Source organism: Phyllopteryx taeniolatus, chromosome 1 (assembly GCF_024500385.1).
Source record: "Phyllopteryx taeniolatus isolate TA_2022b chromosome 1, UOR_Ptae_1.2, whole genome shotgun sequence".
In the NCBI taxonomy this organism is placed as follows: Eukaryota; Metazoa; Chordata; class Actinopteri; order Syngnathiformes; family Syngnathidae; genus Phyllopteryx; species Phyllopteryx taeniolatus.
In genome coordinates, this window is record NC_084502.1 from 19,340,425 (window position 1) to 19,364,040 (window position 23,616).

Below are 23,616 nucleotides of genomic sequence, written 5' to 3' on the forward strand. Positions count from 1 at the left end.
ATTTTATAATGTGGTCAAAGCAGCAATAGTTTTTTGCTTCGTTATGCTTCACATGCGAATCCCGCTAGGGGGCGACTTCGAGTGGTTGGTTTTGCAAGAACTGCTTTCTGTCGCGGAGTAGACGGCCATATGAATTCCTGGGTGAAGTGGCAATGAGGACTGATGCAGGTGTTCCGCGGCATTAATTAAACGCAACGAGACTCCCGCCTTAGTGACCTGTGACCCGGCTTGCTCACGACTTGTGTTACACTAAATGTTCAACGTTTTGGCTCGCTGTAAGTAACAGCACGTTTGATGAGTTTATCTATTTGCGACTTAGACGCTCAAGACCCACGCATCTTTTTTTATGTATTTTATTTTTTTCCCATCTGTAAAGTATAATTTGGTTAGGCTTATGGTAGTGTGCTCATGTAGTCACATCAAGCCATGTCAGGATGTCTTCTGAACGCCGAATTTTTTTTTTTCTATTTACGATTGCCTTTGGACAGTAAATAGACAGTAAATATTGAGCTCAATGTAGCTTTTAAATAGAGCCTTGCATATCAACTTAGTTGTATGTTTTTGCTTAAAATGTTTCAGTTGAAGCAAAGTTCAGCTGAAAGTGTTGTTAGTGTTACCAGAATGTTTTGAACCACATCAAGATCGATTTAGAGATGTTGAAGTTTATAGTTTTGTTTCCATTGCGATACAGTTGTCAAAAGTAGCCCATTTATTTTTTTCCTCCAAAAATGGGCGAAAATGGATTTCTTCTCTCATATAGAATTGGAGGAAAAATAGAATCAAACTAGAAAACCTTTATTTTTTTAATGTATAACTTAATTTTGCCATCACAAGTGTGAGTAGTTGTTTTATTTGTCCTTTTGATTAAAACCAATGTAATATGTGTCATCAAAGATTCAACTTGACTGTTTTGTACATGTGGCTGTTAAATGGATGCTTCCTTCTTCTTGAACTAGAAGTCGCTAATGATGAACAGCAGCGGACCGACCTATCCCCTCGCCTCTTTGTATGTCGGGGACCTGCATCCAGATGTTACAGAGGCCATGCTATACCAGAAGTTTTCTCCTGCTGGCCCAATCATGTCAATCCGTGTGTGTCGTGATATTATAACCCGGAGATCCTTGGGATATGCTTATATAAACTTCCAGCAACCAGCGGATGGTGAAGTACCTGTTTTTTCTTCATTTTTAACTTCTCTGATGCAGAACCCCCCCAAATGTCTTCATTGAAGTGTCATGATGATGGTGCTTTTTTCTAAATGCCATTTAGAAAGGCAGCATCAGGTTCTGTGTTGTCATGTTAAACAACATAGAAATTAGTGACAGCAATCCTCAACATGTCTGGCCTACTAATATTATCCAATAGCTTTTTAAATCAAATCTTGGGTAATGCTAAAAAGTCCCATCTTTAGTGCTTTAATAGTCTTTAAATTGGGCTTACAACGCGTTCACTTCTGCTCTTTGTAACATTAAAACTTGCAGTTACTTACATGGTTGCTGCTCCTTTTCACGCACCGATTGCCAAATGTCACGCTGGCTTTGTCTGTAAATATCCTCAGCTTAGTCTCAGTGAAGCAGCAAGGAGCATTAATGTGAAAGAGCTGCCTCTCTTAATGTCAGCAAGACATCCCAGAATGAATGCTGCATATGAGGAAGCGCACAGCCCTGAGGTGATCATACATTGACAGGAGTATCTGATATCTCTGGACTTAAACTGAATTCAAATGGTTGCAAATTAAATTAATTCCTTAGTAGACTTCTTTAGAAATATAATGCAAGTATTCAGAGCCTAACTCTTAGCAGTGAATGTCTTTTGACATTTCGGTCAAACATTTCCTGTCTTTTAGCTGAGTGTGCTTTGGATACAATGAACTACGATGTTCTCAAGGGACGCCCAATCCGAATAATGTGGTCTCAACGCGACCCAGGCCTCAGGAAGTCAGGCGTGGGCAACATCTTTATCAAGAACATGGATGATTCTATTGACAACAAGGCATTATATGATACCTTCTCAGCCTTTGGCAATATTTTGTCTTGCAAGGTGAGTGTTGGTGTTTCGACAGCTGTTTGTTGTACGCCATGTGTTACCTATTTAGCTGAAAAGTTATGGTTTAAGTATTACCGTAAATGGCGTGTTTGCTGTAGGTCGTTTGTGATGAGAGAGGCTCAAAAGGGTACGGCTTTGTTCACTTTGAGACTCAGGAAGCTGCAAACCGTGCCATTAATACCATGAACGGAATGCTGCTGAATGACAGAAAAGTGTGAGTACATTAATATCTTTCATTGATCCATTCTTAAAAATGGTCAAGCAACATACATAATATTAGGCAAAGAGTAGTGCACAATAAACATGTAAGCTACTAATGACTGCTGAAGGTGTCTGACTGAGCAGATGATTTTTCTGTCTGTTTTGCTCAGTTAGTGGACAAAAAAATCGGGTGGAGTCTGGCACCAAACCAGCCAATTTCCTTGGGGACAAATGTCAGATCTCCCCCACTTGGTCAGTGAATTGGTAGGATCTATTATTAGGTCCGTTGTCTTTGTCAACAACACAAAGGCAGAGGTGGGTAGAGTAGCCAAAAATTGTACTCCAGTAAGAGTACTGTTACCTTGGAATAATGTCGCTCAAGTCGAAGTAAATTTTTTTAAAAATAAATAGTCGTCCAAATAATTACTTTTTTTAACTTACTAATTGTTGGTGTAAGTATTAAGTGAAAAAAAAAAATACTGAAGTACTGGTGAGTAACTTCTGATTTACTTTTTCTTTAAAACAGCACTTGACTGTCAAATAGACAAATACAAAAAAATTACAGGTATATGTAAATATAATTTTGCCAAGCAGTATCACAAATTATTATTATTATTATTATTTTTGTAAATAACAAACACTAAGGCAAATTCAGCCACAATAAATAATCTTACAGTGGGTACGGAACGTATTCAGACCCCCTTAAATTTTTCACTCTTTGTTATATTGCAGCCATTTGCTAAAATCATTTGTTAATTTTTTCCCCACAAAGTACACACAGCACCCCATATTGACAGAAAAAAAATTGAATTGCTGAATTTTTTGCAGATTTATGAAAGAAAAACTAAAATATCACACAGCCATAACTATTCAGACCCTTTGCTCAGTATTTAGTAGAAGCACCCTTTTGAGCTAATACAGCCATGAGTCTTTTTGGGAATGATGAAAGTTTTTTACACCTGGATTTGGGGATCATCTGCCATTCCACCTTGCAGATCCTCTCCAGTTCTGTCAGGTTGGATGGTGAACGTTGATGGGCAGACATTTTCACGTCTCTCCAGAGATGCTCAATTGGGTTTAAGTCAGGGCTCTGGCTGGGCGATTCAAGAAAAGTCACAGAATTGTCACAGAAGCCACTCCTTCGTTATTTTAGCTGTGTGCTTAGAGTCATTGTCTTGTTCGAAGGTGAACCTTTGGCCCCGTCTGAGGTCCTGAGCACTCTGGAGGAGGTTTTCGTCCAGGATATCCCTGTACTTGGCCGCATTCATCTTTCCTTTGATTGCAACCAGTCGTCCTGTCACTGCAGCTGAAAAACACCCCCACAGCATGATGCTGCCACCACCATTCTTCATTGTTGGGACTGTATTGGACAGGTGATGAGCAGTGCCTGGTTTTCTCCACACACACCTCTTAGAATTAAGGCCAAAAAGTTCTTTATTGGTCTCATCAGACCAGAGAATTTTATTTCTCATCATCTTGGAGTCCTTCAGGTGTTTTTTAAGCAAACTCCATGCGGGCTTTCATGTGTCTTGCACTGAGGAGAGGCTTCCGTCGGGCCACTCTGCCATAAAGCCCCAACTGGTGGAGGGCTGCAGTGATGGTTGAACTTTCTCCCATCTCCCAACTGCATCTCTGGAGCTCAGCCACAGTGATATTTGGGTTCTTCTTTAGCTCTCCCACAAAGGCTCTACTTCCCCGATTGTGCAGTTTGGCCGTACGGCCAGCTCTAGGAAGGGTTCTGGTCGTTCCAAACGTCTTCCATTTCAGGATTATGGAGGCCACTGTGCTCTTAGGATCCGTAAGTGCAGCAGAAATTGTTTTGTAACCTTGGCCAGATCTGTGCCTTGCCACAATTCTGTGTGAGCTCTTCAGGCAGTTCCTTTGACCTCATGATTCTCATTTGCTCTGCACTGTGAGCTGTAAGGTTTTACAACCCCAATTCCAATGAAGTTGGGACGTTGTGTTAAACATAAATAAAAACAGAATACAATGATTTGCAAATCATGTTCAACCTATCTTTAATTGAACACACTACAAAGACAAGATATTTAATGTTCAAACTGATAAACTTTATTGTTTTTAGCAAATAATCATTAACTTAGAATTTTACGGCTGCAACACGTTAAAAAAAGCTGGGACAGGGTCATGTTTACCGCTGTGTTACATCACCTTTTCTTTGAACATCATTCAATAAACATTTGGGAACTGAGGACACAAATTGTTGAAGCTTTGTAGGTGGAATTCTTTCCCATTCTTGCTTGATGTACAGCTTCAGCTGTTCAACAGTCCGGGGTCTCCGTTGTCGCATTTTACGCTTCATAATGCGCCACACATTTTCAATGGGAGACAGGTCTGGACTGCAGGCAGGCCAGTCTAGTACCCGCACTCTTTTACTATGAAGCCACGCTGTTGTAACACGTGCAGATGTTGCTTGGATGGCAGCATATGTTTCTCCAAAAGCTGTATGTACCTTTCAGCATTAATGGTGCCTTCACAGATGTGTAAGTTACCCATGCCATTGGCACTAACACAGTCCCATACCATTACAGATGCTGGCTTTTGAAATTTGCGTCCATAACAGTCCGGATGGTTCTTTTCCTCTTTGGCCCGGCACGACATCCGCAATTTCCTAAAAACAATTTGAAATGTGAACTCGTCAGACCACAGAACACTTTTCCACTTTTCATCTGTCCATCTTAGATGAGCTCGGGCCCAGAGAAGCCGGCAGCATTTCTGGGTGTTGTTGATAAATGGCTTTTGCTTTGCATAGTAGAGTTTCAAGTTGCACTTACGGATGTAGCGCCAAACTGTATTTACTGACATTGGTTTTCTGAAGTGTTCCTGAGCCCATGTGGTGATATCCTTTACACATTGATGTTGGTTTTTGATGCAGTGCCACCTGAGGGATCTAAGGTCACGGGCATTCAATGTTGGTTTTCGGCCTTGCCGCTTACATGCAGTGATTTCTCCAGATTCTCTGAACCTTTTGAAGATATTATAGACCGTAGATGATGAAATCCCTAAATTCCTTGCAATTGTACATTGAGGAACATTGTCCTTAAACTGTTCGACTATTTTCTCACGCACTTGTTCACAAAGAGGTGAACCTCGCCCCATCTTTGCTTGCGATTGACTGAGCAATTCAGGGAAGCTCCTTTTATACCCAATCATGGCACCAACCTGTTCCCAATTAGCCCGTTCACCTGTGGGATGTTCCAAACAGGTGTTTGATGAGCATTCCTCAACATTCTCAGTCTTTTTTGCCACCTGTCCCAGCTTTTTGGAACGTGTTGCAGCCATAAAATTCTAAGTTAATGAGTATTTGCTAAAAACAATCAAGTTAATCAGTTTGAACATTAAATATCTTGAGTGAAAAATTTAAGGGGGTCTGAAAACTTTCCATCCACACTTTAAATTAACTTTTTGTTTACACGTAAAAACAGCAGGAGGCTTACCAGGCAGAGGTGATTAATTGTATAACTACAGTACCTATAGTTCAGAATTAGCTTTATTGGCCAAGTATGTTAAAACACACAAGAAATTTGTCTCTGGTAGTTGCAGCCACTCTAGTATAACAACAAACAACCACTATGACAAAACATACTTTTAGGACATAACACAACTACGGAGAGTAATTTGCATTAATGTGCAGTGGTTGACTTGCTGTTTTTCCACAGAGCAGTACATTTTGCAAATGCAAATCGAGAGCCTTTTTTGTTTCTCAAGTGCCAAGTGGAGTTCTTGTAGGCGGAAATGTGGATATTTTCAGCAGACACAGATGACAGCACATGACGTAGCTGTTCTTTTTCATAGTCCATTCATCATTTTCTATAGTAATTATCTTCACTCGGGTCACGGGCAAGCTGGAGCCAGCCGTATATGTAAGGTAAATATAGATTTTAAGCCACATTTTGTGTAATTGAGTCACTTTGAAAAGGTTGTTTCAGTGTGGGGCCATATGGAGACTGTGCAGTCATGTGAATGCCTTACTCCGTTTGATTGTTCAAATGGTCAAACGTCACAAATAGTTACGTTGGATTGGTAACAGTCATGTGACAGAAATCCCTGACAAACCTACCCATAGATGAAATTACAAGCAGCGAGCTGAATGTTGCTCAATGTAATGTACTAAAAGTATTTATTTATTTTTTTTAGATTTATTTAGTGACACCCATGTACGTACATATATGAATCTGATCTGTTGGCTCTTTTTTTAGACAAGACAAAATTAAATACAAAAATAGAAGTACCGAAGATAACGAAGTTAAAATACAAAAAGGGGCATTCCTTCCCCCTACACCTGAATTCTACACCACTCAGCCCTCAATGTATAATATATATTGACTACAACACTGTTAGACACTTAACTAAAGCAAAAGTAAAAGATATTGATGGGAAAAAGTTGAGGAAATAACCCCAGATTGTTTTCAAATATTGGTTTTCACACAAAATCTCCTGTGAAAGATGTTAAATTGCATCCTTTTTTGTGGAAACCAAGACTGGGATTTATTCATTTTATTTGTTTACGACAAAAATACTGATGTAAAAGTCAAAAGCATGTTGCATTGAAACTACTCTGACAAGTGGAATTTATCCCCAAAAAGTAAATGTAGCTCATTACTGCTACCCACCTCTGCTTCCAGGGAAGTACAAAGCAATATATATTTAAATCCTCTTTGAAAGAGTCTATGCGTTTGTATTTTTCATTAAGTACTATGAACTCATACCTAGGAAGACTTATTTCGACCTTTAGGACAATTAAATTACTTTCTACCCCCCCGGTGTGGTGATGTCTGCAGTTTTGTTGGCCACTTCAAGTCCCGCAAGGATCGAGAGCAGGAGTTCGGCACCAAAGCTATGAAATTCACCAATGTCTACATTAAAAATTTTGGTGAAGACTACACTGATGACAATCTAAAAGATGTTTTTTCTGCATTTGGTAAGCATGAATGAAAGTTCAAATCAGCCTTTTTTCCTGAACTAATTGACCAAAATCTTGGGATGTTAAATGATTGCATGCTCCTCCTCTTAGGGAAGACTCTTAGTGTGCGTGTGATGAAGGACGAGCGAGGTCATTCGCGTGGATTTGGCTTTGTAAACTATGCCAACCACGAGGATGCGCAAAAGGTAATGTCAAGTTTCTGTGGTGAGTTCATGTCCATGATTTCACATTCTCTGTCTTTGTTGTTGGATTTGAATTGTGCTCGGATGTACACGTTCATTATAACAGAGAGCACACAACTCGGCAGACATTTTGAGAGACGGCAATAATTAGAAAATACAGTGGTACCGCTACGTAAGAGTACTTCAACTGAAGTTTTTCGAGATGCAAGCTGTCACTTGGATATTTCCTCCTTTTCTTTTTTGCTTTGCATTGCCAAGCAAAAATTTGACTTAATCAGCTTCAGCTACTCCGCCACTCGATGGCAGCAGTGGAATTTACATCATCTGGCCACCCTCTGTTCTGAAAGTACAGGTAACTTGTTTTGTGCTCGCATTCTTGTTTTTTTGTGCAGGTAGTTTGTCAGATGGCTTTTTTTTCCACACTGGGTCCTAAGAAAGGGAGGTCTGAGAAGAAGTTGTGCATTTGAATTAAAGCTGAAAATCATAGAACATGAGTGAGGTGTGTTTGTAGTCGACTTGAGAAAGCAGTCGAGTGGAGTGCTTCTACAATACGTACTATCTTTAAACTGAAGGAGTTGGGAGGTTACAATGCCAGCTGAGGGTGTTTAAAAAAACCACAAATTTCTAAGTTCCAAACCTCTGTCCATGAAAAGGTAGAAAAGCTGCTCAGTGTGGTGAAAAAGGCAAAAAAACTTAATTGAATGTGTATCAATTAAGGAAACTATTTCTTTATATTGTATTTTATTGTTTTTAATACAGTGCTATTTTTCTTAAAAAAGCATTCCCAATGTTTTGGGTTTTTTTGGGGGCTGGGGGGCATCTGGAACAGTTTAATGGCATTCCATTTATTTCAATGGGGAAAGTTGGTTTCAGAAAAGAGTGATTTTTGGCTAGGTCATGGAACGAAATAAACTCATGAATCAAGGTACCACAGTACAAGAACTAATTTGTGAGTTGAATGCCTAAGCTTTGGCTCTGCACTGAAAGATTTCACTGCTTGGGTTGCTGAGGCTCAGTAAGGAATCTTAATCAAACTAATATTAGATGAAGCAAGATGGCAGAAATGACGTGGATTTGGTGTGATTGGTTTAGTAAAGTTATGGTGGTGACTCCTTTGTTTTCACCAGGCAGTTGATGAGATGAATGGTAAGGAACTCAACGGGAAGTTCCTCTACGTCGGACGGGCTCAGAAGCGGCTGGAGCGTCAGGGAGAGCTTAAGCGCAGGTTTGACCAGATCAAACAGGACCGAATCCAGCGTTATCAGGTACTACTAATAACAATGTCAAGTAATTAGTTTCAACAGGCTTGCTAGTGTCTTGCTAATATAGCTGCTAGATGTTTCTGTATCTGCGCAGTTGTTGACTTAGGGCAATGGCATTTGCCTTTTTTTAATTGAAGGGTAAAAAAAATTTTTTAAATAAGATTTTTTGTGAAAAAATTTTTTTTTGTTTGTTTTTTTAAATGTCATATCACCGAGCCTCATGTTGACTTATCGCTTCTGTCTTCTCTGTGGCAGTTAACCTCTCTAACTTTGGCACAAATCTTAAATCTGTCTGCTCTCAGGGTGTCAATCTGTATGTGAAGAACTTGGACGATAGCATAGATGATGAGCGACTCCGGAAGGAGTTTTCCCCCTATGGCACCATAACAAGTGCTAAGGTATGTGCTGAAATTAGACATTTAGAAGCACAATAAGTGGTCCCTTATGAGTTGAATTAGTTCTGTGATATGGTCGTAACTAAAAACAACTAAGCTGCAATAGTTTTTTGCAGAGGATAAAGAATATCTGCAGGTTTCGCTACCACTTGCGTTCAAATTAATTAACGTTTATAATTACTGTGGCATTGATGCTAATTTTGTTAGCCTGTCTACGGTGTTTCCAATTTCTTATACAGGTGTGAAGAACCTTGATGATGGTTGTACTTGAGCTTGTGCTGACCTCTCTCGCCGCATGTAGGTCATGACTGATGGGTCCCAAAGCAAAGGCTTTGGCTTTGTCTGCTTTTCTTCACCTGAGGAAGCAACAAAAGCAGTAACTGAGATGAATGGAAGAATTATTGCTACTAAGCCCCTGTATGTGGCACTTGCCCAGCGAAGGGAGGAGCGTAAAGCGATCCTCACTAACAAGTACATGCAGAGACTGGCCACCCTGAGGAGCATGACTAGTCCCATCATTGACTCGTACCATCAGACTGGCTACTACATGACTGTGCCACAGGTAAGCTACAGTGGGAGGAAAAAGTATGTGAACCCTTTGGAATTTCTTGAAGTTATGCATAATTTTATTGAAAATAACATTCACAGGACAGGGAGGAAAAAGTGAACCCATGGATTTAAATTCCCCCAAAGTCATTGTCGCGTTTTGTTTGTAAAACAATTAATGTTAGAAGATGTGCAAAGACTGAGGATAATATATTACTGAATTGTTGAGACATAGCTTGAGACTCTACTTCACCATCTCAACTGGCCGGTTTTCTTTGGGCAGCGCTCATAACTAACCTCGTGACGACAGCGGGCTACGGCTGATACTCTCTGGCATGAGGCTCTCCCCCGCTATATAACCGCCAAGCACCCTTATTCCATTCAGTGCCTCCCCCCCGGTCTCTCTCGCTCTCTCTCTCTTCCTTAAATTTACTCCACTTTCCAGCCAGTCTAGCAAAAGCTGCGATCAACTGTCATCAAAATGTATGTGAACACCTCTACTTGTGCCCACTTCAACCTCTGAAAATATCCACGTGCGTTGTGAGGCAGCGGCGAACCAGACTGGATCTGTCACCCTGCAGCCCCTTACCAGCCTGACATCGGTTAGAGTAACCCCCCGCCCCCTACGGAGATCTGCCACAACAGCGTTGGGGTCGTCAGCCACACAGTGCCGGTCGCATGCGAGGAGGAAGGAAAATAAATCCTCCACGAGGACCGCTGTGCAACCCAGTCCTGTGGCCGCTTATGGTGCATCCTTCAGCGGCCAGAGCAGCGCATTGTGCCGCTGAATTTCAACAGAGGCAATGGGAGGGGGACTTGTGCCAGCGTTGCGGCTGATGGTCATTATGCCAGGGCTCAAAGGCTGATTCTCTGCAGCCCGTGAGAGCCAGGGCAATGTGTGCCGCTTGGATTTCTCCTCTCCCCACGTGAACTGTGAGAGAAGGCACGTATTTGATTGATGGCTAAAGTTCTGGGGAGGCGGGGTTTTCAGAGCATTCAGCGACACGCCCACAGCACCTGCAAGCTGAAATGTCTCAATTCTTGACCATTTTGAAGCCTGGTTCCACATGCGTTGCAATTGAAATTTACTTTACTGTAATTTATTTTGATTCATTCATTTTCTGACTTGTTAAAAAGGCTCTTTCTTCTGTGGTGTGTCAAATATACAAGACATTTTTTTGGGGACATTGGGGGGGATTTATGACAGCAATAACCTGAAACAGATTAGACATGCACAATGATCAAGATGAATTTTGGACCATTCCTCTTTACAAAACTGTTGCAGTTCAGCAAGATTCCTGTTATGTCTGTAAAGAGCTTTGATGAGGTCATGCCATAGCAGCTCAGTTGAGTTGTCAGGATTTATACTGAATATAATCTTGTTTCAAGCTGGATATGTTACAAAAGTATCTCTAAAAGTCTTGTTCATCAGTCCACGGCTAGACAAGTAGTCTATATATGGAGAAAGTTCAGCACTGTTGCTTCTCTTACAAGGAGTGGCCACCTTGTAAAGATGACTGCAAGAGCACAGCGCAGAATCCTCAGAGGTGTAAAAAACAAAAAACAAAAAAAAACAACTGTCTGCTGAAGACTCAGTGGCACATGGCAACACCTGACAATTTTACCATGCATAAAACATAAACAATAGGGTTCATGGCGGAACACAGAGGAAGCCATTGGTGTCTAAATAAACGTTACTGCAAATTTGAAGTTTGCTAAAGAGAGTTATGGGTCTTCCACAGCATTACTGGCAAAATTATGTGGACATATGAAAAGAGTTGAATTGTTTGGGAGGAGTGGAAAATGGCACAGCACACCAACTAACATCAAAACCTTTTCCCAACTGAACCATGGTGGAGTGTCACATTATGGCTGTGCTTTGCACCCTCAGGGCCTGGACAGCTTGCCATCATCAATGGAAAAATGTAATCACAAGTTTGTGCACGTCTGCAACTACAGGAAATGTTTGGTTGAGGTTATTGCTGCCAAAGGAGTGTCAACCAGTTAGTGAATCCAGGGTTCCTTTACCTTTTGCTCCCTGTCCTGTGAATGTTTACATGTTATGCTGTATAAAAATATGAAAACATACTGTAATTTGCTGGTGTGGTACTACAAATTGCCAATCCTTTTCCATATATATTGAATACACTACAAAAACTATATTTAATGTTCAAACTGAAACTTATTTTTGTTCAAATACTACAACCCCAATTCCAATGAAGTTGGGACATTGAGTTAAACATAAATAAAAACAGAATACAATGATTTGCAAATCATGTTCAACCTATATTTAATTGAATACACTAGAAAGACAAGATAATGTTCAAACTGATAAACTTGATTGTTTTTAGGAAATACTCATTAACTTAGAATTTTGTGGCTGCAGCACGTTCCAAACAAGCTGGGACAGGTGACAAAAAAGACTGAGAAAGTTGAGGAATGCTCATCAAACACCTGTTTGGAACATCCCACAGGTGAACAGGCTAATTGGGTACAGGTGGGTGCCAGGATTGGGTATAAAAGGAGCTTCCCTGAATTGCTCAGTCATTCACAATCAAAGATGGGGCGAGGTTCACCGCTTTGTGAACAAGTGCGTTAGAAAATAGCCGAACAGTTTAAGGACAATGTTCCTCAATGTACAATTGCAAGGAATTTAAGGATTTCATCATCTACGGTCCATAATATCATCAAAAGGTTCCAAGAATCTGGAGAAATCACTGCATGTAAGCGGCAAGGCCGAAAACCAACATTGGATGCCCGTGACCTTCGAGCCCTCAGGCGGCACTGCATCAAAAACCGACATCAAAGGATATCACCAGATTGGCTCAGGAACACTTCAGAAAAAAACAATGTCAGTAAATACAGTTTGGCGCTACATCCGTAAGTGCAACTTGAAACTCTACTTTGCAAAAGCCATTCATCAACACCACACAGAAACGCCGGCTTCTCGGAGCCCGAGGTCATCTAAGATGGACTGATGCAAAGTGGAAAAGTGTTCTGTGGTCCGACGAGTCCACATATCAAATTGTCTTTGGAAATTGTGGACGTCGTGTCCTCCGGGCCAAAGAGGAAAAGCACCATCCGGACCCAAAGTTCAAAAGCCAGCATCTGTGATAGTATAGGGCTGTGTTAGTGCCAATGGCATGGGTAACTTACACATCTGTGAAGGCACCATTAATGCTGAAAGGTCCATACAGGTTTTGGAGTAACATGCTGCCATCCAAGCAATGTCTTTTTCATGGTCGCCCCTGCTTATTTCAGAAAGACAATGCCAAACCACATTCTGCACGTGTTACAACAGCGTGGCTTCATAGTAAAAGCGTGTGGGTACTAGATTGGCCTGCCTGCAGTCCAGACCTGTCTCCCATTGAAAATGTGTGGCGCATTATGAAGCGTAAAATACGACGAGACCCCGGACTGTTGAACAGCTGAGGCTGTACATCAAGCAAGATTGGGAAAAAAGTTCCACATACAAAGCTTCAAGAATTAGTGTCCACAGTTCCCAAACGTTGATTGAATGTTGTTAAAAGAAAAGCTGATGTAACACAGTGGTAAACATGACCCTGTCCCAGCTTTTTTGGAATGTCTTGCAGCCAAAAAAATCCAAGTTAATGAATATTTGCTAAAAACAATAGTTTATCAGTTTTAACATTAAATATCTTCTCTTTGTAGTGTATTCAATTAAATGTAGGTTGAACATGATTTGCAAATCATTGTATTTTTATTTGTTTAAACAACGTCCCAACGTCATTGGAATTGGGGTTGTATTAGCTCATTTTGAATTCGATTCCTGTAGCATCTTCCAAAAAAGCTGTGACGTGGGAATGTTTACTACTGTTGCATCACTTTTCCTTTTAACAACACTCAATAACCGTTTGGGAACTGAGGACATAAATTGGCACTTTGTAGGCAGAATTCTTTACCATTCTTGCTTGATGTAGATGTACAAGTTACCCATGCCATGGGCACTAACACGCCCTCATACGGTCACAGATACTGGCTTTTGAACTTGATGCACGAACAATTCGGATGGTCATTTTCCTCCTGGCTCAGAGGCCATGATTGCCATAAACAATATGGACTTGTTAGACCACAGCACTTTTTTCCACTTTGCAGTCAGTCCATCTCAGATGAGACTGGGCCCAGAGAAGCTGGCAGCGTTTCAGGGTGTTGTTGATATGTGGCTTTCACTTTGCATGGTAGAGTTTTAACTTTCATTTGTAGGTGTAGCAATACACTGTGTTAACTGACAATGGTTTTCTGAGGTGTTCCTTAGCCCACGGGGCAATATCCTTTACACAATGATGACTGTTTTTAATGCAGTGCTGCCTGAGGGACCGAATGTCGTGGGCATTCAATGTTGGTTTTTGACTTGGCGACTTATGTGCAGAGATTACTCTAGATTCTCTGAATCTTTTGATGATGATATGGTCAGTCTATGATGAAATCCCTAAACATCTTGCAATTGTACGTCGAGAAACATTCTCGAACTGTTGGACTATTTGCTCGTGCAGTTGTTCACAAAGTGGTGAACTTCGCCCCATTCTTGCTTGTGAACAAATGAGCCTCTTGGGAACTGCTTCTTTTATACCCGATCATGACATTCACCTGTTTCCAATTAACTTGTTCACCTTTGGAATCTTCGTTTTTTTTTTTAAGCATTTCTCAACTCCTGTTGTAGGCATCAAATTCAGAATGAGAAAATTTGCACACAATTTGTCTTAGTAATGTATTCAATTGAATATAGGTTGGAAAGGATTTGCAAATCAATGTACAGTGGGTACAGAAAGTATTCAGACACCCTTAAAATTTTCAGTTATATTGCAGCCATTTGCTCAAATCATTTTTAATTTTTTTCTCTCAATGTTCACACAGAACCCATATTGACAATAAAAACGGAATTGTTGAAATTTTTGCAGATTTATAAAAAAAAAAAAACTGAAATATCACACAGCCTTAAGTATTCAGACCCTTTGCTCAGTATTTAGTAGAAGCACCCTGTTGAGCTAATACAGCCATGATTCCTTTTGGGAATGGTACAAATTTTTCACACCTGGATTTGGGGATCCTCTGCCATTCCTCCTTGCAGATCCTCTCCAGTTCTGCCAGGTTGGATGGTGAATGTTGGTGGATAGACATTTTCAGGTTTCTCCAGAGATGCTCAATTGGGTTTAAGTCAAGGCTCTGGCTGGGCCATTCAAGAACAGTTGTGGAGTTGTTCTGAAGCCACTCCGTTGTTATTTTAGCTGTGTGCTTAGGATCATTGTCTTGTTGGAAGGTGAACCTTTGGCCCAGTCTGAGGTCCTGAGCACTCTGAAGAAGGTTTTCATTCAGGATATCCTTGTACTTGGCCGGATTCATTCCTTCGATTGCAACCAGTCGTCCTGTCCCCGCAGCTGGAAAACAACCCTACAGCATGATTCTGCCACCACTATGCTTCACTGTTGGGACTGTATTGGACAGGTGATGAGCAGTGCCTGGTTTTCTCCACACATACCGCTTAGAATTAAGGCATAAACTAATATCTTTGTCTCATCAGACCAGAGAATCTTATTTCTCACCATCTTGGAGTCCTTCAGGTGTTTTTTTAAAATTTTAATTTATTTATTTTTATTTTTTTAAGCAAACTCTATGTGGGCTTTCATGTGTCTTGCACTGAGGAGAGGCTTCCGTTGGGCCACTCTTCCATAAAGCCCCGACTGGTGGAGGGCTGCAGTGATGGTTGACTTTCTAGAACTTTCTCCCATCTTCCGACTGCATCTCTGGAGCTCAGCCACAGTGATCTTTGGTTTCTTCTTTACCTCTCTCACAAAGGCTCTTCTCCCCCGATTGCTCAGTTTGGCCGGACGGCCAGCTCTAGGAAGGGTTCCGGTCGTCCCAAACTTCTTCCATTTAAGGACTATGGGGGCCACTGTGCTCTTAGGAACTTTTTGTAACCTCTGTGCCTTGCGACGATTCTGTCTCTGAGCTCTTCAGGCAATTCCTTTTGACCTCATGATTCTCATTTGCTCTGACATGCACTGTGACCTGTAAGGTCTTTTTATAGACAGGTGTGGGGCTTTTGTAATCAGGTCCCATCAGTATAATCAAACAGCTTGACTCTAATGAAGGTGTAGAACCATCTCAAGGATGATCAGAAGAAATGGACAGCATCAGAGTTAAATGTGTCACAGCAAAGGGTCTTAATACTTATGGTTGTGTGATATTTTTTCTTTTTTAATCTGCAAAAATGTCAACAATTTTGTTTTTTCTGTCAATATGGGGTGATGTGTGTGCATTAATGAGGAAAAAAAATGAACTTACATGATTTTAGCAAATGGGTACAATATAACCGAGTGAAAAATATAAGGGGGTCTTAATACTTTCGTACCCATTGTATCCTGTTTGTTTTACAAAGTCCCAACTTCATTGGAATTAGGGTTTGTAGTTTAAGCAGACTGTTTATTCTTGTAGTATCAGACTACATTTGATGACCAATTTATGCAGAAATTTAAGACATTGCTAAGGGTTAACATACTTTTTCCTCTGTACATATTGTGATTCCTGATTGTTTCATAACACAATTCGGATATGCTACTATTTTATAAAGTATATACAATGGTACCTTGACTTGCGTGTTTGTTACGTGACCACGTTTGTAACTCAGAACTGTCAAATCGTGTTGCACTGTAATCGGGGCATGTATCTGTGATTTTCTTTTTTATTTATTTAGACTTATTTTTTAAATGTATTTTTACTTTTCTTGTCGTTTAATTTGAAATGAGCATTTATCTTGCAGGCTTCCACACACACCTTCTATGAGCACAATGCCATCAGCAACATGAGATCAGTGCCTCGTTGGGCAGGACAGTCACCGAGAGTGCAGGGTGAAGGGATAACTCGCGTCAATGTGGATGTGTTGAGGCTCAAATGATTCATCTAGACACAAACGGTGCTACCTATGTTTTCAGGTCCATACTCAACCCAATATGTTGGCGGGTCTGCCCCTCGCCGTGGCTCCACTCCCATCGCCACAGTGAGACAGGCTTCCACTCAGGCTCCACGTATCGCCAGTTCCACACAAAAGACAAGTCAGTCCTGGCATCTCATACACGGCTGGACATGGATGGAGCAGTTATGAACGTGCACATCTCCTTTCTTTATTTAGATAACATCGGAACCCAGACTGCAGGTGGGCGAGCTGACCTGTCCGGTGTCTCCAGGAGTCATTTTAAGTACTCGTCGGCAGTGCGAAACCCACAGCACGTCATGCCTGTGCCTGTACCCATGACTAGACTCCAGGTACTCAACCAAGTTCTGATTAGTACCGAGACTCTCATACATGAAAAATCAGTACAGTGTGATACCTTGACTTTCGGGTTTTTCGGGTTACGAGCCGCTGCCAAACCTGACTGAACCTGACTGAACTGTTTTGCTATGCACGGGATTCGGCCGCCTGTTTTTATGAGTGGCTGACACTCGGCCACTGGTTTTCCTGTGACTCGAAATTTGAATTGCCGGTGAATGGCGTTGAAACGTCACAGATGTAACGGCCAGTCAAAAATGCAGGAGCTTTCACAAAAGAAAAATGTACATTCTGCGTACTAAGATTATGCGAGACCCAGCCGTCCGTTGTGACGCCACCAATCATTACAATACTGTATATAGAGCAGGGTCACCAACCTTTTTGAACCTGAGAGCAACCTCTTCGGTGCAGAGTTATGTGAAGGGCTAAGAGTTTGATACAAACTTCTGAAATGGCAAATATGGTGTTTTATCCCCAAAAATTTTTTTGGGGGGGGGCAAGCACGCCTCAATTGAATCCCTGTGCCCCTAAAGTTTAAGAGATTTGTCCTTTTTAAACAAGGTGGAAAAGTCCATAACGGCACAGTACTTGTTTGAAACATTTTAACAACAAAAATACAGAACATCCCCTTGCCTAAAAAATGGTTTGTTCCACCATCACTCCCACCTCTCCCTGAGTAGGCTCTAATCGCACTACCTGTGCATAGCAATACGCTACAGTGATATGCAGTCGTGGTGTAACGAACTATGTTAAACCAGGATATGTGGAACATTTAACTTCTACCGCTCAACCAACAATATCATTAGCATTGTTCATTTTTGCAGCATTTAATCTTAGCTTAACTGTTTGCGTTGGTAGAAGTTAGCTGACGTTTGTACAAGCTCAGAAATGTTTCAAGTGGTCAGAGATGGGGTCACTGTTGTCAGATATTAATGTCAAAGTGGTACTGATGAGCTAAGTGAATGGATACAAATTACCATTCTAACTCCTATTAGGACGCAAAGAGAGATTTTTATATATTACCCAGTCAGCAAACATAGGTCCTGCACCGATGTCGGCCCGTCATGAAAAGTTCCATTGCCCTGATGTTGCAGGGAAAGCAATTGCTCATTGGCAATATGTCGTCGGTCTTTAATCAGAAATTTCCACCACATGACGTCTGAATGATTAAAGCTGGAGCGCCAGCCAGGGTAGCCTGCTCATATGGCTTTAACTTTATTCGTTCGTGTCGGACCTTTTCAATTGTACTGTAACGTCTGCTGTTTGACTCATTCAACGGGCCGTTTAGCTTTCAGGTAGCACCTCTTTTCCGCCTCTTGTTCCACTCCGTTCACTCCACCAGCTCAGTGCTGCACATTTGCCCAAAGTGCGTTGGAAATCCTACAAATCACCCCAGAGAACAACACACGTTGCTTCAGTACATTTTACTGTCCAATGGGGAAAAACAATAGACTTCTTAAAATAACCTAATTTCATGTTTGTAATGAAGACAGAATTCAGATTAATAGTATTTACAGATTTGCAGTAAAAACAAAAGGAAATATACAATGAGTAACAGTTAATGCGCATCATTAAACAACAGCAAAGTCAGCACCCGATTCCTGCCGATTTGATAGCCTGCTGAAGGGAAAAGAAAAGCCTTAATCACTTTGATATCTCACGTCATTGTGTAAGTTTATTCACCACCTGTGTCAAACTCATGGTCGGTGCTATTGTTTAGTGTTGACACACGGAATTGTTGAGTGACATCACCTGTTAGACAATTGAATCTACCGCACATGCTGAATTATTAATAAAGTTAAAGCCTGGTCGGGTTAAAACGGAACAAAGTGTGAAAAAATTGTGGCAATGAAAGATGAACCATTTACATAAATACTTGTCACAAAACATTGTTTGCTGATGAATCAGATACGCCGATTTATATTCTGTGGTAGTCCGTAAAAATGGTCGCGTTACCTTTTTAATACGCGTGTAAAGCTGGCAGCCGGGCCCCTCCTGGCACACTAAATACAGTAACACACAACTTCATTACCTGTGACAACATTGTCATTTTCTGCCAATTTCCTTGAAAGATGGTGGTGGCAAAATGTGTCCTGGTGCTGTAATTAATGCAGGTTGTGCACAATCCAGCCGCTGCGTTAAAAAATCGGAAAGTTCCCGGCTTCGTGCCAACACAACAGCAGGCTGGGATTGGCCAGCTGAGCTGGCGCAAAACAGACCTTGCTTGTCGACATTGGTGCGACATACTGTGTTTGCTGACTGGGTAGTATTTGAAGTAGTCACAAAATGCCATTTCTGTTAGTCCTTTGTATGTTGTACATTGCATTATATAAAAAATCCCTAAAATAAGTCCATGTTCCATTTTTTTTTTTTGTGGTATTTTTAGTAGGCTACTGCCCGATGACAGCTGGGATGGGGTCCAGCACGCCCGCGACCCTAGTGAGGAGAAGCGGCTCAGAAAATGGATGAATGGATACTTAAGGGGCTGGTTTACTCTAGAAAAAATGTATACTGTTAATGTGTATGTAGAGGTGCTGCTGTATCAAAATGAGTAGTCTTCCCCCATATTTAATAGGGGAACAGTATGTTTATGAATCCATGCCTCTTTTGCTCTGACCCAACATTTATCAGATTTGATTGTTTCGTCACAGACTTTGCTTACTTTATTTCAAGCTCGCTAGCTAAAACATCTTCTTTACACAAAATGATATTTAAAAAATATGTTGACATAACGTTACCTTTATATTTTGACTTCTTTTCCTCCTCCGCTTTTCTTCTTTTGCGCGCGAGGGCTTAGCTGTCCTTTTCATGATGGAAAAAAATTGGAAATAAAATCACCTGTCCTGTTCTGACTGATCGCTCGTTCGTTGACTTGAGATGCGCTCCCACATCTTGTGACATGACTTGACTAGTGACAAACATAGTTACTTTCGTATTTCTCCTGAGGAGGAGGGCGCTGGCAAGTGCGCCCCTCCAGCAGATGGTGCCCAAGGCAACCGCCGATGTCATCTATGCCCAGGGCCGACCCTGCGCCCAGAGACAGCTGAGGTAGACGCCAGCATGCCCGCGACCCTAGTGAGGATAAGCGGGACGGAAAATGGATGGATGGATAGGTAGCGCTGAGACCCTCTGCTGGGCGAATTAAACACTACATCAGTGAACTTGTTTTTACCATGTGTTACCCGGCTGAAAAAATGGCCAGGAACAATAAATTGTTTCACAAAGTACAACACAGATCAAATTTTCCGATCAAAGATCTGACCAGGTTTTCGTGATGAGGCTTAAGTTGTGGATTCCTGCGTGGTCGCTGGTTTGTCTCAAACTAACTTTTCCAAAGGATGTAAACCTCAGTCTCCAAAAAGTGTGCGACCAGAAACAATGACTGAACTGCACAAGGTGGAACAGCGATGGTCCACTTCACTCGTGTTCACCCAAGTCGCTTGGTGCTCGTTGGGCCTTACACGAGCTGGATGTTATTCCATTCATTTCAATGAGGAATGATGACTTGACAAGAGTGATTTGAGTTTCGAGTGAGATTAAGGAATGAACTAAATTAGTAAGTCAGGGGATCACTGTACTTAAGTGCCATTCTTTTCACTGTTTCAGCTGGTTGCCTGTTGAAAAGATTTAAGATTTTTTTTTAGGTTGTTCCTGCCCCTGTGATGGAGCAGCCAGTGCATGCGCAAAGCATTGAACCACTCACCGCTTCAATGTTGGCTGGAGCACCGCTTGTGGACCAGAAGCAGCTCTTTGGTATGGACTTGGCAACTACAAGACATAAAATGAATATTGACTCTGGTTGGAATTATGTTTACAGCAGCATGTTGGTGTGGCCGTTTAAATGGTCTCTTGTCTGACTCTGAATTAATGAAATCATCTCAGCATATTGTATATTTTAGGTGAGCGTCTGTACCCTCTGATCCATGCTCTTCACCCAAACCTGGCTGGAAAAATCACTGGAATGCTGCTGGAGATTGACAACTCTGAGCTGCTACACATGCTGGAGTCACCAGAGTCCCTCCACTCCAAGGCAAAAAAAACGATACCTTTAAGGGCTGCACCATGATCGTAAAATAGAAATATTCCTCATTCCAATACAGTAGAACCTCAGGTTACGAACCCATCTGTTTACGAACAATTTGGGTTCCGTACAAAGTGTTCGTAGTTAACGTATTATTTTCGGTTTGGACGAACCGAAGGATCTATGCTGTGCTTCTACTTGCGCTGCATTGACTCTGTACGCGATGCTCGGCTGTAAGGTGAAAACTAGTCTGCTCCTCGGCCTAAGGCAGAAATGTGTTCAAAGCGGAAATTCCGCCTCCTTCCTCGATCATCCAATCACAAATCTAATAACGTTTGTGGTTAAAAAAAGTCCAGAAATCATTTTTACTTTTGTCAAAAAATACTATTTATAGTATGTTATTTATTGAATTGTAGCGTCTCTTTAATTAAACCAATGAATGCTTGGTTTAATGGACAGCAGAGCACTTTATCTTTTAAATTACAATGTGACAGCCAACTTTTAGATTTTTTGGTTTTGTTTTTCTTCTTCTGAACAGAAAAATAAAAATTTCCCTGGATCGGTTTGTTTTGCCTACAATCAACCAGTGAATTACAAAAGCGAAAACACCTGAATCAGAATTTCCCTGTTATTATGGTAGAAGGCTCTTCAATGAATAGCTATAATTCTTTTCCTCTTTTCCCTACTTATAGTTAAGGTTAATGAGCAATAAACTTTAGTTTTATTTCTTCATGAAATTGTGTTTTCACTTATTTCCATATTGCACTATTTTTAACGACACTGAAGGTATAAAGGTAAGTATAGTTTAATTTTGTGACTGCAACGGATTTATTGCATTTGGGGCGCGGGGGTCCAAACGGGGTCCTGCAACCAATTAAGTTTGTAACCCAAGGTTCCACTGTAATCCTTTTGTTTGTTTTGGATCAGGTGGACGAGGCGATTGCTGTCTTACAAGCCCACCAGGCCAAGGTCTCCGGTCCAAAAAAGTGAGGAATCCTTGGTCAGCTTTGTTCATTCTGTTAAGATTGGTCCTACAGTGGCTGGATGGGACTGCTTTGGCAGAATTATGAAGTTTTTTTTTTTTTTTTCCTGTATTAATGTTTATGGGGGGGGTAAAAACGCTGGACTTGTATTCAATCTTATGCGATATCCTGTAATACAAAACCGTTTGTATGTTTGCTCATTTGGACATTTATTTAAAATGTGACTGTAGTTTTCTTTACAGATGCTGACCACTTTCTGGTGGTGTGTGAAATAGCTTTAAAAAAAAAAAAACCCAAAAAGACAATGTTGTATGTGGCTGTAACTGACAAAAGGAGTTGTTTTGTTCCATTTTGTAATATCTTTTGTTAATATAAAGTTCACAATATAGGCATTAAACCTGTCTTGATTCTTTTCATCACATTAAAGCAGGACTGTGGCCTTAAGCAAATGTGCAGGATATGCCTCTTCAAATTTCTATTCGATTCTTTGAAACATTGGATCATCCATTTCTACACTGAACAGAAACTTGTCAAGTTTGGCCCATAAGTATTTGGACGGTGGCAGAGGTTTTAGGATTTTGATGAAGTAGTGTAGACTTTTACATTTTCAGATTGAACTCTCCTTATATTTACGCAATTGCATCATTCATCGTCAGCACGGTGGGTGTAGTGGTTAGGATGTCTGTCTCACAGTCGAGGTTCTGGGTTTGACTTTTGGCCCTTCCTGTGTTTGCATGTTTCGCCATGCTTGTGGGGGTTGTCACTGGGTACTCAGGCTTCCTTCCACATTCCAAGAACATGCTAGGTCATTGAAGACCCCAAATTAGCACAGGTGTGAATGGTTGTTTGTCTATGTGCCCTGCGATCAGATGGTGACCAATCCTGGGTGTGCCCTGCCTTTCGCCTGAGACCCAACTGAGGAAGAGCGGTATTGAAAGTGGATGGATGTAAAATGTACATTTCCAAGGGCTCATAAGTATTTGTCAGTTGTAAGTGTAATACTCGGATGATCTGGAATCCATTGATATTAAAGTTCGGATTTTCCTTCCTGGACATGCTTTGCCAGGCCTTCACTGCACTGACCGACACCTGCAGTTGCTTTCACATTTGTCTTCAGTAATTGAAAAGCATTGTCTTTCCGGTTGAAATTAGGCCACTGAAGATTATTCCATTTGTTTTCCTTCACTCACTGAGTTGCTTTCACGATGTTTTAGGATCTATCATTTGCACTTGGAAGCGTTGTCTGTCTGATCAGTTTTGTATCATTTTGCTGAATGTGTGCATTGACTGGATCAATGTCTAATCTGGCTTTCTGTTGGAGGTTTCCCCCCCATAGGGCTGCATTTAAAGCAAAGCTCATCCAATTATTAAAATTGTTTTATTTACAATAGTGTTTAAAAAAAACAAAATCTATTTTTTTATGTCAATGTGAACAGTACAATTATATAAATTGGATCTGATGCGAGCGCAATCTGAACCACAGATATGAAGAGCACACTAGATATGCCAACACGCTGTAGTAGCTCAGCCAACTGACGTGCCTACGTGGTGGCCATGTTGGGAGGACCGACATGCCCATCGAAGGCAATGCAGTCACTGAAAGCTGTAACTTGCTAATTTCTCAACTGATTTTTATGAGTTTTCTTTTTGTCAATGCCAAAAGGTGTGCTATCAATACAGAACAATTTGGGGGAAACATTTTTACCTGTGAATGGTTATTCCCTCTTTCCTTGTAATTGTACGGCGTTGGGCG

At 41.1% G+C, this 23,616-nt stretch overlaps 1 protein-coding gene across 4 annotated transcripts; it reads left to right on the forward strand.

Annotated features, from left to right (window-relative positions):
* The first annotated feature begins 129 nt into the window (after positions 1-129).
* Positions 130-22,183, forward strand: LOC133480449 (embryonic polyadenylate-binding protein-like). Of its 4 annotated transcripts, none has more exons than XM_061778482.1 (15): positions 130-835; positions 960-1,161; positions 1,847-2,040; positions 2,145-2,260; positions 7,047-7,186; positions 7,280-7,374; positions 8,499-8,636; positions 8,936-9,031; positions 9,330-9,590; positions 16,353-16,440; positions 16,525-16,644; positions 16,722-16,855; positions 20,504-20,612; positions 20,759-20,889; positions 21,808-22,183. In XM_061778482.1, the coding sequence occupies exons 2-15, from the start codon at positions 966-968 to the stop codon at positions 21,868-21,870; spliced, it is 1,881 nt and encodes a 626-aa protein (XP_061634466.1). In that variant the 5' UTR covers positions 130-835; positions 960-965; the 3' UTR covers positions 21,871-22,183. The 4 variants fall into 4 exon arrangements, with proteins under 4 accessions (XP_061634466.1, XP_061634457.1, XP_061634476.1 ...); XM_061778473.1 differs by having other exon boundaries at positions 130-275; positions 957-1,161; XM_061778492.1 differs by having other exon boundaries at positions 130-275.
* Positions 22,184-23,616: the final 1,433 nt, after the last annotated feature.